Source organism: Pristis pectinata, chromosome 17 (assembly GCF_009764475.1).
Source record: "Pristis pectinata isolate sPriPec2 chromosome 17, sPriPec2.1.pri, whole genome shotgun sequence".
Classification (NCBI taxonomy): domain Eukaryota; kingdom Metazoa; phylum Chordata; class Chondrichthyes; order Rhinopristiformes; family Pristidae; genus Pristis; species Pristis pectinata.
In genome coordinates this window covers 7,718,284-7,732,912 of record NC_067421.1, presented here as the reverse complement: position 1 = coordinate 7,732,912, position 14,629 = coordinate 7,718,284, and the positions used below count along the sequence as shown (strand labels likewise).

General features: G+C 49.5%; 1 protein-coding gene across 1 annotated transcript; it reads right to left on the bottom strand.

Moving 5' to 3' along the window:
* Positions 1–335: 335 nt before the first annotated feature.
* On the bottom strand, positions 336–7,586 carry LOC127579374 (14-3-3 protein gamma-2-like). The gene is made up of 2 exons (XM_052032126.1): positions 7,404–7,586; positions 336–1,878 (listed from the first exon to the last, which is right to left on the bottom strand). The coding sequence occupies exons 1-2, from the start codon at positions 7,488–7,490 to the stop codon at positions 1,222–1,224; spliced, it is 744 nt and encodes a 247-aa protein (XP_051888086.1). The 5' UTR covers positions 7,491–7,586; the 3' UTR covers positions 336–1,221.
* Positions 7,587–14,629: the final 7,043 nt, after the last annotated feature.

Sequence of the window (14,629 nt, the reverse complement as noted above, 5' to 3'; positions counted from 1 at the left end):
ATTTGCAAAATTGGCTTCCCCAGTTTATTCACCCTTTTAAAAGCAGAAATAGCACGATATCAGAAGGGACTGAGGACTCAAGCAGATCAGTCAGAAGCTTAAGACATGGCTCCCTACCCACCTACTCTACACAAATGTACTAATACTCAATAAAATAACAGGGGAGGGAAGACCATAAAACAGCATTGTGCACCTGGCAGCTTTTAGCCTGGGATTTTCTTCGAGGTCCCTGAAATCAAACATTTACAAATTGAATTCACACCAGCAATCACTCAATGACTTTCCTTTGACCAGAGGTCAAACACAGCTAACCAACAGAAGACAATGAGGCCAAATCCATGTTATAGCTGAGGCAGCATTTATTGTCATCCATTTAACTCAACATTGAATTAAAGTTTGGCATTCCATCAGATATCATTTATTTTCCCCAATGCTTTCTCTGACAATCCTCCAAGCTTAATGAAACCAGCTTGAGAACTGATTGGTAAAGCTGATGTTTTACAGAAGAATTTAATTAGGTACAAACAGACATCTGACAAAAGTATCAAAAAATATTTAAGCAGATGCAATGCATTACCCAAGATCCGTGTTCATCATAGGGCACCATAAATTAAAATAGCCAAATATGAATATTCAGCAACAGAAAAGCCAATCCTCCTAGCTTTATACAAATTTAGCACAAGGATGAAATATTTATTGGCTAAAATGAGCAACCTATAATGTAAACAGTACAATACAGTCAATTCCAGGAAAGGTCAAATTGACAAGGTGCTGGAGTTAAAATGACCAACAGGGATACTGTAATTTCCACATGCAAGGGATGATTGGTCATGAGGAGAGACGTCATGATGTCTGGGTCATCACTGATGTAAATTAGTGATTAAACCACTAAGCATTGTTTTTTTGGAACTAGCAGTGGGGGCTGCTAGTTCCAAAAACCACCCAGACTTGTTAAAAAACCAAAAACTTTAATGATTTGTGGGAAAATAGATCCAAGAACTTTTTGCATGATTCTGAAGTGCAAACTACAGCAAATGGGCTTAAATACCAATACAGCCAGAGACTTCATGTAGTCTTTCCTTCTCTGATGAGCATACAGCAGACTTAGGGGAGTGTGTACAGTAGATATATCAGCACTAGGGTATATAGCGCATATGGTGGGTGGGCAAGGCAGGGAAGGAGGAGATGGAAGGGCAGGTGAGGGGTGGGTGGGGAAGAACATCAGTTGTTGCCTTCTCCCGCTTCATCATCCTGCTGGTCAGTTGTCCAGAGGGTGAGGTTGTCCCGTAGTAACTGCATGATGAGTGTCGAGTCCTGGTAGGAACCCTCATTTAGAGTGTCCAGTTCAGCGATGGCATCATCAAAAGCTGCCTTGGCCAGCTGACAAGCCTGCTCAGGGGCATTCTGGATTTCATAATAGAAGACAGAGAAGTTGAGGGCCAAGCCCAGGCGGATGGGATGGGTAGGCTGCATCTGATCCTTGCTGACCTCAAAGGCCTCTTTGTAAGCAGCCTCAGACAATTCCACCACACTGGCCCTCTTCTCGCCAGTGGCCACCTCAGCCAGATAGCGGTAGTAGTCGCCCTTCATTTTCAAGTAAAAGACTTTGCTCTCTACCTGGGACTCGTTGCAGTTCTTAATGAGGAATTTGTCAAGCAGGGCCAGCACATCGCTACACACCACCTCCAGCTCCTTCTCCACCTTCTCCCGGTAGGCACGCACCATCTCCAGCTTCTTCTCATTGCTGTCAGCAGACGTCTTCTGCTCGATGCTGCTGATCACCCGCCAGGAAGACCTGCGGGCCCCCACCACATTCTTATAGGCCACAGAAAGCAGGTTGCGATCTTCATTGGACAGTGCCTCATTCAGCTCTGTTACCTGCAAGTGAGATAAACAGGAGAGACCAACAGGTGTAAGCCAACAAGTGCCTCCTGGGTTTGAGAAAAGGAATCACATCCCCTTTCAAACAACTCAATGAACAGCCACTTTCCACAATAAATGGTAGGCAAATATCCAAGCCACACATACCACAAAAAGGTCTTCAATTCCAATGTAGCTGCAGGTGAAGCAGTTCAGAAAATTTATTACACAGGAGGCCATTTGAACCACTACCCATGCTGTTTGAGAAGTCCCCAGCTTAAACCCACCTATCACCACCTTGTCTTTAACACTACAAGTCACAACTCTTCAGGTCCACAATGCACTGAGGGTTTATGCCCCATCACCTTTTCAGGCAGCAAGTCCCAGACCACCAAGACTGTCTTGGGATATTCCCCCCCCCCCCCTCATCTTTCTAATGCTACCAGTTATTTGAAATCTGCACTTCCTGGTCATTGAGCATCCCCATGGGAAATGGAGTAAATGGGAAGTATTTACCTCAATTTTACACACTGCAATCAAGTCTCCTCTCAGCTTCCTGCTCCAAAGAAGTTTAGGTCACCCAAACCTTCCTCTGCTTTGAGCTGTCAAACTATCCAAGGGAGGTCAGCTTCAGTATGAGTGCTAAAGAACAGCACACTATGCAGTACAGCAGGGACAAATACTGCTTCAAAGCATTTTCTGGTCAAAAAAGCCACCATCTGGGCTTGTACACTGAATGGATACTTGCATAACTGGTAGTCACCCAGCTACCCTAGAATGTACTCTCCAATAGAGAGAACACCATTAGAATAAATTGTTAAATAGCCAAAATATTCAGACCTTATTTGCAGATTAGGCTCAATACAGCCTGTCCCAGAGCACAATCATGTACGAGGACACACTGGCACTTTGTACTAAGCTCCTAGACAATAGGTTGATAATAGTCACAGTAACAAAGCAGGAGGACAATCATGTGTGATCCCCATCTCTAGACCATGCTCAAAACAGCTTTACAAATCCATTTGGTTGCTTGCTTGCTGATAAACTTCAAACTTATGAAAATGAATTACTACATCGATAGATTCATTGACCAAAAGCACTCTGCCTTATTTATAACTGCACCAGATCTCCAGCATCATCTAGGAGCGGGTAGACTACACAGAACCTCGCATGGTTTCAGTAATACTGTTGAAAGCAACCAACTACCCTCATGTTCATAAGTGATCTTGCTGAAGACCTCACTGGAGAGAAGCCACAATGCTCAAGCTACCTTTCCAAGAGGCTTCCAGCTCTAGCTTTCTTCCTTTAAGCCAGAAAACAGATCAGCTAAGCACATTAGCTAAAGTGCCACTGAGGCCAGACACCACTCAGCCAAGAGGAGCAGGAACTCTCTGCAGCTAAAGGCAATGTGGGAAAATGTGGTAAACCTAGCCTTACATCATGTGATGTAGACCTCTGTACAATCAGGTCAAATTACCTCATTATTCCTGGATAAGGTCTTTTTCTTAAAATATACAGCAAACAAAAAGAGGGAGGTAGTGGGGAGAATGTTTTATCTTCCACAGGCTAGCTGTGAACTCCAGTTAAAGTGTAAAACAGTGCTGCTTTCCATGGAATGAGGATTAAAGTGGAACTCAGGCAGGGACAATCAGCTTTCTCACTGCAGACCTGTACAAACCATCCAAAACAGTTTCCCCTCCCTCCTCGGACTGTCTTTACCTCTCGTTGTCTTGGTGAAGCAGCCAGCATAATCAAAGACCCCACCCACCCAAGACATTCTCTCCTCTCCCATCGGGCAGAAGATACAGGAGCCTGAGGGCACGTACCACTAGACTTAAGAACAACTTCTACCCCACTGTGACAAGACTATTGAACAGTTCCCTTATACAATGAGATGGACTATGACCTCACGATCTACCTTGTTGTGACCTTGCACCTTATTGCACTGCATTGTCTCTGTAGCTGTGACACTTTGTACTGTTACTGTTTTTACCTGTACTATATCAATGCACTTTGTACTAACTCAATGTAACTACACTAATGAATTGACCTGTACGATCAGTTTGTAAGACAAGTTTTTCCACTGTACCTCAGTGCAAGTGACAATAAACCAATACCAGTTTAAACCAAATGGTGGGAAGAATTAAATAACTCTCCCCTCATGATCAGTTTTGCAGATAAAACAGGAAAATGACCCAGGTATACTTGTACAGATATATCTGAAGTCACAGATGGGTGGAATCTCAGCACCAAGGAGGAATTATGTCCAATCCCCAATGGGGGCACAGATGATGTGTGGCCTCATCTTAGAAGGGTGGAGGGGGGTGCAGTTTGGGGGGTGGAGAACACGACTCATCACCATTCACCAACCCATGCCACAAGTACTGTCATGGATATCAGGCAAGGACAGGGCAACTCCATGGCAAAAGAGCCCAAAGCATCAAACTCCAAATGACAAAATAGGAGTCACCCAATGCCAATGAAACTGTGGCCAACAGGGTTGTGGTTTCAAAGGGAGATAACATACAGAAAAGCAGCATCTAAAGATAGGTCTATGCAGCGTGTCAGGAAAGACATGGTCCATTCTGCAGTGAATAGACACTGCAGGCAAGTGGCTCCAAAAGCTGTAGATTAAGTGTGTAGGGAAGGGCAGCAGGCAAGGCCAGGACATTTGAGTAGCTGCTAAAGAATTGGCTGAGGTGGGGAGGGGAGGGAAAGAAGGGGTCTCATCATCCAGATCAATGCACAATTTAAAATATGTTGACATAATTTTCTTCTACTAGCCCAATCTACAAATAGCTGCAACACCCTTGCAACTGGAACAGTCGGAGTGGGGATGAGAGGGAGTGTTAGCTAATGAGACACAAGTAACTTGCTGTTTAACTGCCAAGCAAATTCAACTCCCGAGCTGGAAGATGGAGGTCTCACTACTCTATGCAAGCTGTTGAGGTGCTGCAGCACTGTCATTACAACACAGATACTGCAGCCCTATCAACCACAAAAGCTTATGGCCCCAAGTACAAGAATTGTTTCCAGAGCATCCCACCATCTAATTACTCTTGTACTAAACACCATCCTACTGCAGTCCCCACCCTCCCCAAACCACCTCCCAGCTCACAACATTAAGCACCATGTTAATCCAGTAAAATGTCAATAACTTTCAGCAGTCTCAAGGCAGCCCAAAGTGACTGATTCTAACTACTCTGCAGCCCAGTAACAGTCTAATTTTGAGGCATCCCATTCATGGATGAAGCCAAGAAACTCTCCTGCACAATGGGGATGCAGTGATTTCTGCAAATGCTAAATGAATTATTTTTAATTGAAATTGCTGAACAAAGATTTATTAGCTGTCTGAGAAAGGCAAGTAGGTGGCATTGGCTCACAGATTAGTCATGATCTATTGCATGGTGGAACAGGGTCAAAGCACAAATGGCCCCCTCCTACATGATCATATTTGACCTTTCTAGTTGCCGGAGTTTTTAAGTTCTACTTTAGACTGGAAATTTCCAAATGCAAAAGGTGATAAAAGATGGCTGTCAGCAGAAGCTTTCCAGCATTGAGATTTACAAGGTACAGGCATTCGGTTCCATTAACCCACTCAAATCTTCCTTTCACCTTTAGATCAGACTGCACATTTTCTATTTCCATGAAGACACAGCTGTGAAGATTGTGCCTAGTGATCAATATTAGAAGCATGCAGCACAGTGGAGACCATTCACCTCATTGTCCCTGCTCTTTGAAAGGAGTTATCCAATTAGCCCTGCTCTGCTGCAACTCCCATTTGTTTCAAGTACATAATGCAATCGGAGAACAAAGACTTTTACATCATCCAGCCCACCAACCAATTTACACAACCGGAACAGGCCGGTCACTCGTGCCTGCTCCATTTAACAAGATCATGGCCGATCTTTTACATCAGCACAGCTTTCTGACATTAACCCATTTGTCTCGATTCCCTCAACACCCAAAAATTCAGTCAACAACCGAACCTGAGTATTCCAAAGGTTCTCTAGCCTCTGGATGAAGAAATTTCTCCCGTCCCTAGAGACTGCAACACCTGAATCTAGACAAAACCAACCCAGGGAAACATACCTGCCTCTACCTTGTCAAGTCTCTTAAGAATTTTGTACATTTCAATCAGATCACCTCATACTACTAAACTTGAGTAACTGGTCTAGGCTCAGTATCTCTTCATTGGGATATCCCCTCATCCCAGAAAACAATCTGGCAAACTTTTGTTGTTTAAGGATATCAGACCCATTTACAATATTGCAGTTAGTCTCACTAGAGCTCGAAACAATAGCAGTCAGACATCTTTTTTCTTGCACTGTTGCAGTAACGGGAGAAAACAAGCAGGATCTAGACTACTGATGCGATGAAATAAAAAACGCTTCTAGATTTCCCGAGCAAGGAATCCCAGCTAGTTCAGACGGGGTGTAAACCATTTAAGCACACGCCTCTGTCCAATTCTCAAATACTGGATCCTGCTTAAACAACTGCATGAAATCTATTGCCAGCTTTGACTCGAACGCACAATTCTGCCGTACAATCCCTAGTTACTGCATATTCCTAGTGGAAGCTGTTTAAAAAAATACTGCCGGACATCGCTGAATGCCACCTACACGGACCTGCCCTGCCACAGAAGCCTGCAGTGAACAGCGGTCTGCGTCATGCATCCTCCTGTTGGCAGGATGCCGAGCGTTGGAAGAGGCTGGTTAAACTGGATCCACCTATAGTGGTCACACAAGGCGCCAACAACGCCCACAACTGCATTCACGGGAAGCAACGAGATGTAATTAAGAATAAACGGCCAGGAGCAAGTTGGCAAGACGCTGTCTGCTGGCTCCACTCTCGGCTTCTTCTGCCTCTCCCCACACAACAGCTTCAACCCACTGGCCACCGGCACGGTCGATGTTTCGGAATCCCGCCCCGCCCAACCTCGCAGGGCAGCCACCCTGGGCTGGGAAGTGTGCACGCAGTGCCAGGGGCGTACACCTCTCGGGAGGGTACACCCCTGGACCCACAGGGATGCGCCAGCAGATTGCACTGTCCACTACAGTGATGGGAGCCCATCCCATTCCCGTGTACAGGATTCAATCCCTCACTGCGGGCGGGTTATTCAGCCACTGAGGAATTATTTAACCCAGACGGCTGGGTCGAGAGGGGAGGGTCCCTGTGGTCAACACCCAGCCCCGGGTTCACTCAGCATCACCTCCTCCTCTCCCCGCGGGCACCGCCCTCCCACTCACACACCCCACCCATCGCCGTGTCCCGCCCCAGGGGCCGGGGGAAGAGGAGCGGCCAGTTGCCCGGGCCGGAGGGTAGGGCAGGGTGGGGACACCCCCCCTACCCCGACGCGCACACACACACACACACACACGGTGAGGGGTGGGGAATGCCCCGCTCACCCACCCCCGGGGAGCTGGGGCCCGGCTACCGCGGCGGGGAAGGGATGGAGCGGGCCCGGGAGGTGAGGGGGAGGGAGCCCGCTCGGTCCCACACCCGCCGCGGGCCGAGGCACCGCCGCCCCCGGGACCACTCACCGACTTCATAGCCGCCGCCATGTCATCGTAGCGCTCGGCCTGCTCGGCCAGCCGGGCCCGCTGCACCAGCTGCTCTCGGTCTGCCATCGCCGGAGCCGCCGCCCGCCCGCCCTGCCGCCGGCCGCCGCTGCACTCGGTCCGGGCCCCGCCCCCGCCGCCGCTCTCATACACACCGCGCCTACCCACAAGGCCCCGCACTGCCGCAGTCGGGCATGCGCAGTGCGGCCCGCGCCCCGGCCGCGCTATTTAACGGTGACGTCACCTGCTAATTTTAGAACCCTGCGGAATTTTTTTCCGAGGGCGGGAGCGCGCGCGCCCCCCCCCCCACCGCGTGCCCGAGCGCGCGCTCCCGCGGCGCCCGCGCGCGCACCGCCTGCTACGGGACCACAAGGGCGAGGACCTACTTGGTTACCATGGCAGCGGTGTAAGGGCGGGGCTTGCGGGGGGGGGGACTGCGCGTGCGTCAATGAGCGGGACCAACGCGCGCCCCCGGGGCAGGCAGTGAGTGCGCAGGCGTGTTGCTGCCGGCCGGCCGCCCAGATGGCGGGCTGGACATGGGACGAATCTGATTGGTGTAGCTCTACGCGGCGGCGGGGAGAGCCGCGACTCTGATTGGTGTGGAGTAGCGCCGCTGAGACGGCAATGATTGTGATTGGCGCGGCTGTGAGAGTAGTGATTGGCGCGGAGCGGCCGTTTGTGGGAAAAGAGATTGTGATTGGCGCGGCGTGGCGGCTGGGTGAAGAGCGTAATTGGCGGAGAGTGGCGCTACGGCCGGGAACGGGTGGAAGAGTGATTATGATTGGCGCGTCGTCAGGCGGAGAGAAGATTGTGATTGGCGCGTTGTCAGGCGGAGAGGCGATTGTGATTGGTGTGCTGTCAGAGAGGCGATTGTGATTGGCGCGTTGTCAGGCGGAGAGGCGATTGTGATTGGTGTGCTGTCAGGCGGAGAGACGATTGTGATTGGCGCGTTGTCAGGCGGCGAGATGATTGTGATTGGCGCGTTGTCAGGCGGAGAGGCGATTGTGATTGGTGTGCTGTCAGAAAGGCGATTGTGATTGGCGCGTTGTCAGGCGGAGAGGCGATTGTGATTGGCGCGTTGTCAGGCGGAGAGGCGTGGGGGAGGGCGATTGTGATTGGCGAGGCGATTGGTGCGGCGGCGGAGGGAGGCGATTGTGATTGGCGCGGAGCGGCGGCCGCCGCCTGAGACCGCTCATGAGCCGTGCTGGCGGCAGCGGCCCTGTCGCCCGGCTGTGGAGGCTTCCGAGCCTCCCGGGACCGAGCCGGACCGGCAGCCGGGAGCCCCGCACTGGGCGAGGGGCCGCCGGCAGTGCGAGAGGCTGCGGCTGCATGTGGAGGATCCCGCGGCGGGGTACGTACCTCCCCCTGCGTTACCCGCTGGGGTGTGAAGCTGGCTGCCTTTCCATCGGTGGCTGCCACGCATCACTGGTTTTCAAGGTGGCAATATTGTATTTATGCTGCAAATGTAACACCTTCATGGATATATTCCTCTTTAAAGGTGTGCTGTCAACCGTAATAGTTCCCAGTGAACTCTGTTCCAAGCTGCTCCTATGTCTTTAGAGCTTATGCAATGCACACATTATATCTTCCACTGCTGGGGACGGCGTTGTGATTATGTGGTTTTCCATATAGTTAGCAAGATAAGCGAAACAGCAATATCACACGCGTCTGGTGCATTGGTGCAGTTTAAAAAGAATAAGCATCAAATCCAAGGTGGTCAAAGACAGCCAATTTCTCATGCAGCATTACAGCTTGCGTCTCTTTACAATTATCACTCTGTGAGTGACATAATTGGGTTTATTTTGTCAAATAGGCAACCACCGTGGTCGGATGTAACTCTGGCTTATTTGCCACTGCCATGCTGGCTGTAAAACCACCACTCCGTGACGTGTGGGTTCAGGTTAAAATTGGTCCAATGAATTCACATATCAAAGTGGACTGATTTAACAACATCAGTTTTATTGCAGGTGGGTGTGCGGTGACAGTAATTGGTGCAGTAAATTATCAAAATAAAATGTTAACTTGCAGCTTTATTCTGAATGTCCATTCTTAATCACCGCACATTTTTCTCACAGCAAGAACTGGACTGGTGCAGTTTCACAGTGAGAAACTTCTAAAGGGTGGGGCTATGGCCCCTGTCCAACTGTCATCTTAAAGGATTGTGCAGTTATGAGCACACATGCACATCTAGAGTTAAGAATGCCCCTCCAAAAGCAGCAAATATAGCAGCCAGGAACCCGCGAGGGAAGCAACCAGCCCGTTGTTCCCCAGCTCTGGGAAGCTGGCGGCAGTGCAGCATGTGATGCACCCCAGCTCCAGGAGACTGGGTGCAGTGTCTATTGAACCTCAGCTGCAGGAAACTGAGTGTAGCGCCCAATGCACCAGGGGCAGCACTGCATCTGATGCACCCAGCTCCAGGAGACCCGGGTATAGTGCGGCGTCTGTCGCACCCCAGCTCCAGGAGACTGGGAGCAGTACGGTGCCCGTTGCACCCCAGCACTGGGAGATCAAGAGTACAGCCTCTGACCAGATACAGCTGAAGACAAAAATAACAGGAAAACAGGCTGATTTTCCCCTCAGCAACACCACCAACTTCACCACAGATGAACCCACCCTCAGGGGAGATCTGAGCCTGAAACCAGTGCAGCAGCTTTGCAGGCACGGGACAATTGACTCTAACCATGAATTTTAAAACACTGAACTATTTGTCAATTGCATCATCCAATGCATGCAGTGTGAAAAGCACTGTGATATGTTGCCTCTTTGGAATATCTGGCCAAGTTAAAGGCTGGTGTGATGTTTCTGCAGGAGTGTGGCCTACCACACTCAACAACTGTTGGAGGTGGTTGTGATGGAGTTAGAACATAAAACATAGAACAGTACAGCACAGGAACAGGCCCTAATTAAGCTAATGACGTCTAATCTCTCCTGCCTGCACGTGCTCCATATCCCTCCATTCTCTGCATATTCATGTATCTGTCTAAGAGCCTCTTAAATGCCTCTGTGGTATCTGCCTCTACCACCACCCCTGGCAGCGCATTCCAGGCACCCAATACTCTCTGTGTAAAAAAAACTTGCCCCCTCTCACTTTAAATGCATGTTCTCTAGTATTAGGTATTTCGACCCTGGGAAAAAAAGAGAATGGCTGTCTATTTACACCTCTCATAATTTTATAAACTTCTATCAGGTCTCCCCTCAGCCTCTGCCGCTCCAGAGAAAGCAACCCAAGTCAGTCCAACCTCTACTTATAGAATATGCCCTCTAATCCAGACAGCATCCCGGTAAACCTCTTCTGCACCCTCTCCAAAGCCTCCGCGTCCTTCCAATAATGGGGCGACCAGAACCGAATGCAATACTCCAGATGCGGCCTAACCAGATTTTTATCAAGCAGCAAAGTGATTTCCTGACTCTCGAACTCAGGGCCTCGACGAGTGAAGGCAAGTATGCCGTGCGCCTTCTTTACCGCCCTATCGACTCGTGTGGCCTCTTTCAGGGAGCTGTGGATTTAGACCCCGAGATCCCTCTGTACATTAAGGGTCCTGCCATTAACTGTGTACTGCCTCTTTACATTTGATCTCCCAAAGTGCAACAGCTCACACTTGCCTGGATTAAACTCCATCTGCCATTTCCCTGCCCATATCTGATCTATATTCCGCTGTATCCTTTATCAACCTTCTACACTATCCACAACGCCACCAATCTTTGTGTCATCTGCAAACTTGCGAACCCGCCCATTCACGTTTTCATCCAAGCCATTTACATACATCGCAAACAGCAGAGATCCCAGTACAGATCTCTGTAGAACACCACAAATCGGGGACCTCCAGCCAGAATAAGTCCCATCGACCACTACCCTCTGTCTTCTATGGGCAAACCAATTCTGAATCCAAACGGCCAAGTTGCCATGAATCTTCTGGATGAGCTTCCCATTGTCAATATAATGAAGGACAACCGTGGTCGTGCTTGCGGCCTGGGCCCCCCTGCTACAAGGAGGCAACTTCTCGATCACTGAAGTCGGAGAGGTGGTTGGTGGGCGCCTCCATCAGGATCAGGTTCATTATCACTGACGTATGACGTGAAATGTGTTTTGCTGCAGCAGTACAGTGCAAGACATAGAAGTTACAAAATAAATAGTGCAAAAGAGGAATAACGAGGGAGTGTTCATAGACCATTCAGAAACCTGATGGCAGAGGGGAAAAAGCTGCTCCTAAATCATTGAGTGAGGGTCTTCAGGTTCCTGTACCTCCTCCCCGATGGTAGTAACAAGAAGTAGCCATGTCCCGGGTGGTGAGGGTCCTTAACGATGGATGCCGCCTTCTTGAGGCACTGCCTCTTGAAGATCGCCTTGATGGGGGGGAGGGTTGTGCCCATGATGGAGCTGGCCGAGTCTACAACCCTCTGCAGCCTCTTTCGATCCTGTACATTGGAGCCTCCATACCAGGCGGTGATGCAACCAGTCAGAATGCTCTCCGCCGTACATCTGTAGAAACTTGTAAGTATCTTTGGTGACATACCAAATCTCCTCAAACTTAACAAAGTAGAACCGCTGGTGTGCTTTCTTCGTGATTGCATCAATGTGTTGGGCCCGGGATAGATCCTCTGAGATTGTGATGATATTGAGCATACCCGTTCGAGAGCACTAAGCTTAAGTCAAGACTTTAAACCCTATCTGGTGTAAGTATCTACACGTACCCTCACCTTTGGGAGATTATACTGTATCAACCTATACTTCAAGGACTAATTTACTTCACTGCTTTAGTCTCTTCCTGAAGGGGTCTAGCTGTCAATAATCATTATTTCAAGCGGTGGGTCCTCCCAACCAACAAGGAAGAGATACTTCCAGTTTAAGCACAGTTTATTTTTAAGTGAAGCATGTTTAATTGTGAGTAATTCTTGACAGAGGTTTATAACTTACAAAGGGTTTCCAAAACACAAGTACAATTCCTACGAATGAGAAAAACATCCCAATAGGTTGCAGATGAACAAATTGTCCGTCGCAGAAACTGAGGCTGAGGAATGGATTCTGTGTCTTCCTTCTGTCACTCCTTCCAACCCTGACTGCCTTCTAACATTTATACTGTTTTTCTACTAGTTGGCATCATCGGTATGTGATGTTTCCCAACCATGTTCATCAGGCCAGGTGGATGGAGTGTTTAATTAGGCCAACGTGGACTCTCTTGCTTCTCTTGATTAAGTCAAGAGGGTGAGCAAAGTGTACCGGTTAACTTACTGAACAACTAACATCCTGAACCTGGGACAATTTCTGCTGATGTGTGAATAAGCTGAGGTTAGCAATAAACCTTTTGAGCCTGGAAAGTGAATATCCATCACAAAATGCGGACGCCCAGGAACTTGAAGCTGCTCACCCCTTCCACCGCTGACCCCTCAGTGAGGACTTGTGTGTGTTCTCCCGACTTCCCCTTCCTGAAGTCCACAATCAATTCCTTGGTCTTGCTGACGTTGAGTGCGAGGTTGTTGTGACACTACTCAACCGGCCGATCTATCTCACTCCTGTACGCCTCCTCGTCGCCATCTGAGATTTTACCAACAACAGTGGTGTCATTGGCAAATTTATAGATGGCGTTTGAGCTCTGCCTAGCCACACAGTCATGAGTGTAGAGAGAGTACAGCAGTGGGCTAAGCACGCATCCCTGAGGTGTGCCTGTGTTGATTGTCAGCGAGGAAGAGGTGTTACTACCGATCCACACAGACTGTGGTTGCCCCATAAGGAAGTCGAGGATCTACTTGCAGAGGGAGGTACAGAGGCCCTGGTTTTGAAGCTTGTTAATTAGTACTGAGGGGATGATGGTGTTGAACGCCGAGCTGTAATCGATAAGCAGCAGCCTGACGTATGTCTTGCGGTTATCTAGGTGCTCCAAAGCCGAGTGATGAGCCAGTGAGATTGCATCCGCTGTAGACCTGTTGTGGCAGTAGGCAAATTGCAGCAGGTCCAGGTCCTTGCTCGGGCTGGAGCTAATTCCAGCCATGACCAACCTTCGGGCAGATGTAACGTACAGTAATTCCCTGCTCCCGCTGATCAATGTGTATGCCTGACCCCTGCAGAACAAGCAGCTGGCCGTCCTCCAGCAGCTCCCACCGCTGCTGGTGACACCCCAGTTGGTCGGTCTGGCCAGCGTCGCTGCAGCTGGACGATCCGACAGCACCTCCAGACTCCTGACGGAAGCGGCTAAAGATGCAGAGTTGCGCGACACCTTCAGCACCCCTGCGGCTGGAGCACAGCCGCAGCCCACCTGGTCGAGACCGGATGGCTCAGCTCAGTCCTCGACAGACTTCCTCTTTGTGTCCAAGGCAGCCATGGACAGATTCACCAACGTCATGCCAGTGTTATTCTCTGACCACTGTCCCCTACAGGCTTCCTGTCACCTACGGGAGGACCAGAAGGCAGGCAGGGGGACGTGGTGGTTGAATGTCAAGCTGCTGACATCAGAGACTATTAAGGAACTAAAGAGAGACTACACAGGTAGGAGAACCGTGAAGCCTTTCCTTTCTTTCCCGTTGAAACAGTGGGAAGCATCTAATGAGAACATCATGAGATATATCGGCTTCAAAGGTGTTGAGAAAGCAGGACGAGAGTCAGAGGGAATTGCGCCAACTCCAGATGAACTTGCAGAACTTTCTCCTGCAGTCGAGGGGTGAATGTGAGGGAGGGACTCTGAGAGGTAAAGAGCTGGCAAACTGTGTTCCTGGCCTTAGAATCCTCCAAGATTATCTTCCAATCCAGAGTCTGTTCTGTGGAGCAGGATGAGACGTGCTCACACTTCTTCTTCCAGAAAGTTCATGGGGGGGTGGGGGGGAGGGCTCTGTGATTCACAGCCTTTAAGGGAGAGGACAGTGAGAGGCAGAGAGAAGGAGAGTCAGTGGATGTCGTTTACTTGGGGATTTTCCCAAGGCCTTTGACAAGGTGCCACACATGAGGCTGCTAAAAGTAGCCCTGCTAAAAAGGTACTAGCGTGCCTCTCACACCATGGCTTTACCAACACCCAAGATTGCCTGACAGATTTTGGAGTTGAAGGGGTCCTTTTCAGGATGGCTGCCAATGACCAGTGGAGTTCCGCAGGGGTCAGTGTTGGGACCACAACTTTTCGCTTTATACATTAATGATTTGGATAAAGGAACTGACGGCCAAGTGTGCAGACGATACCAAGACAGGTGGAGGAATGGATAGTGTTAGAGCCAGGGAGTCTGCA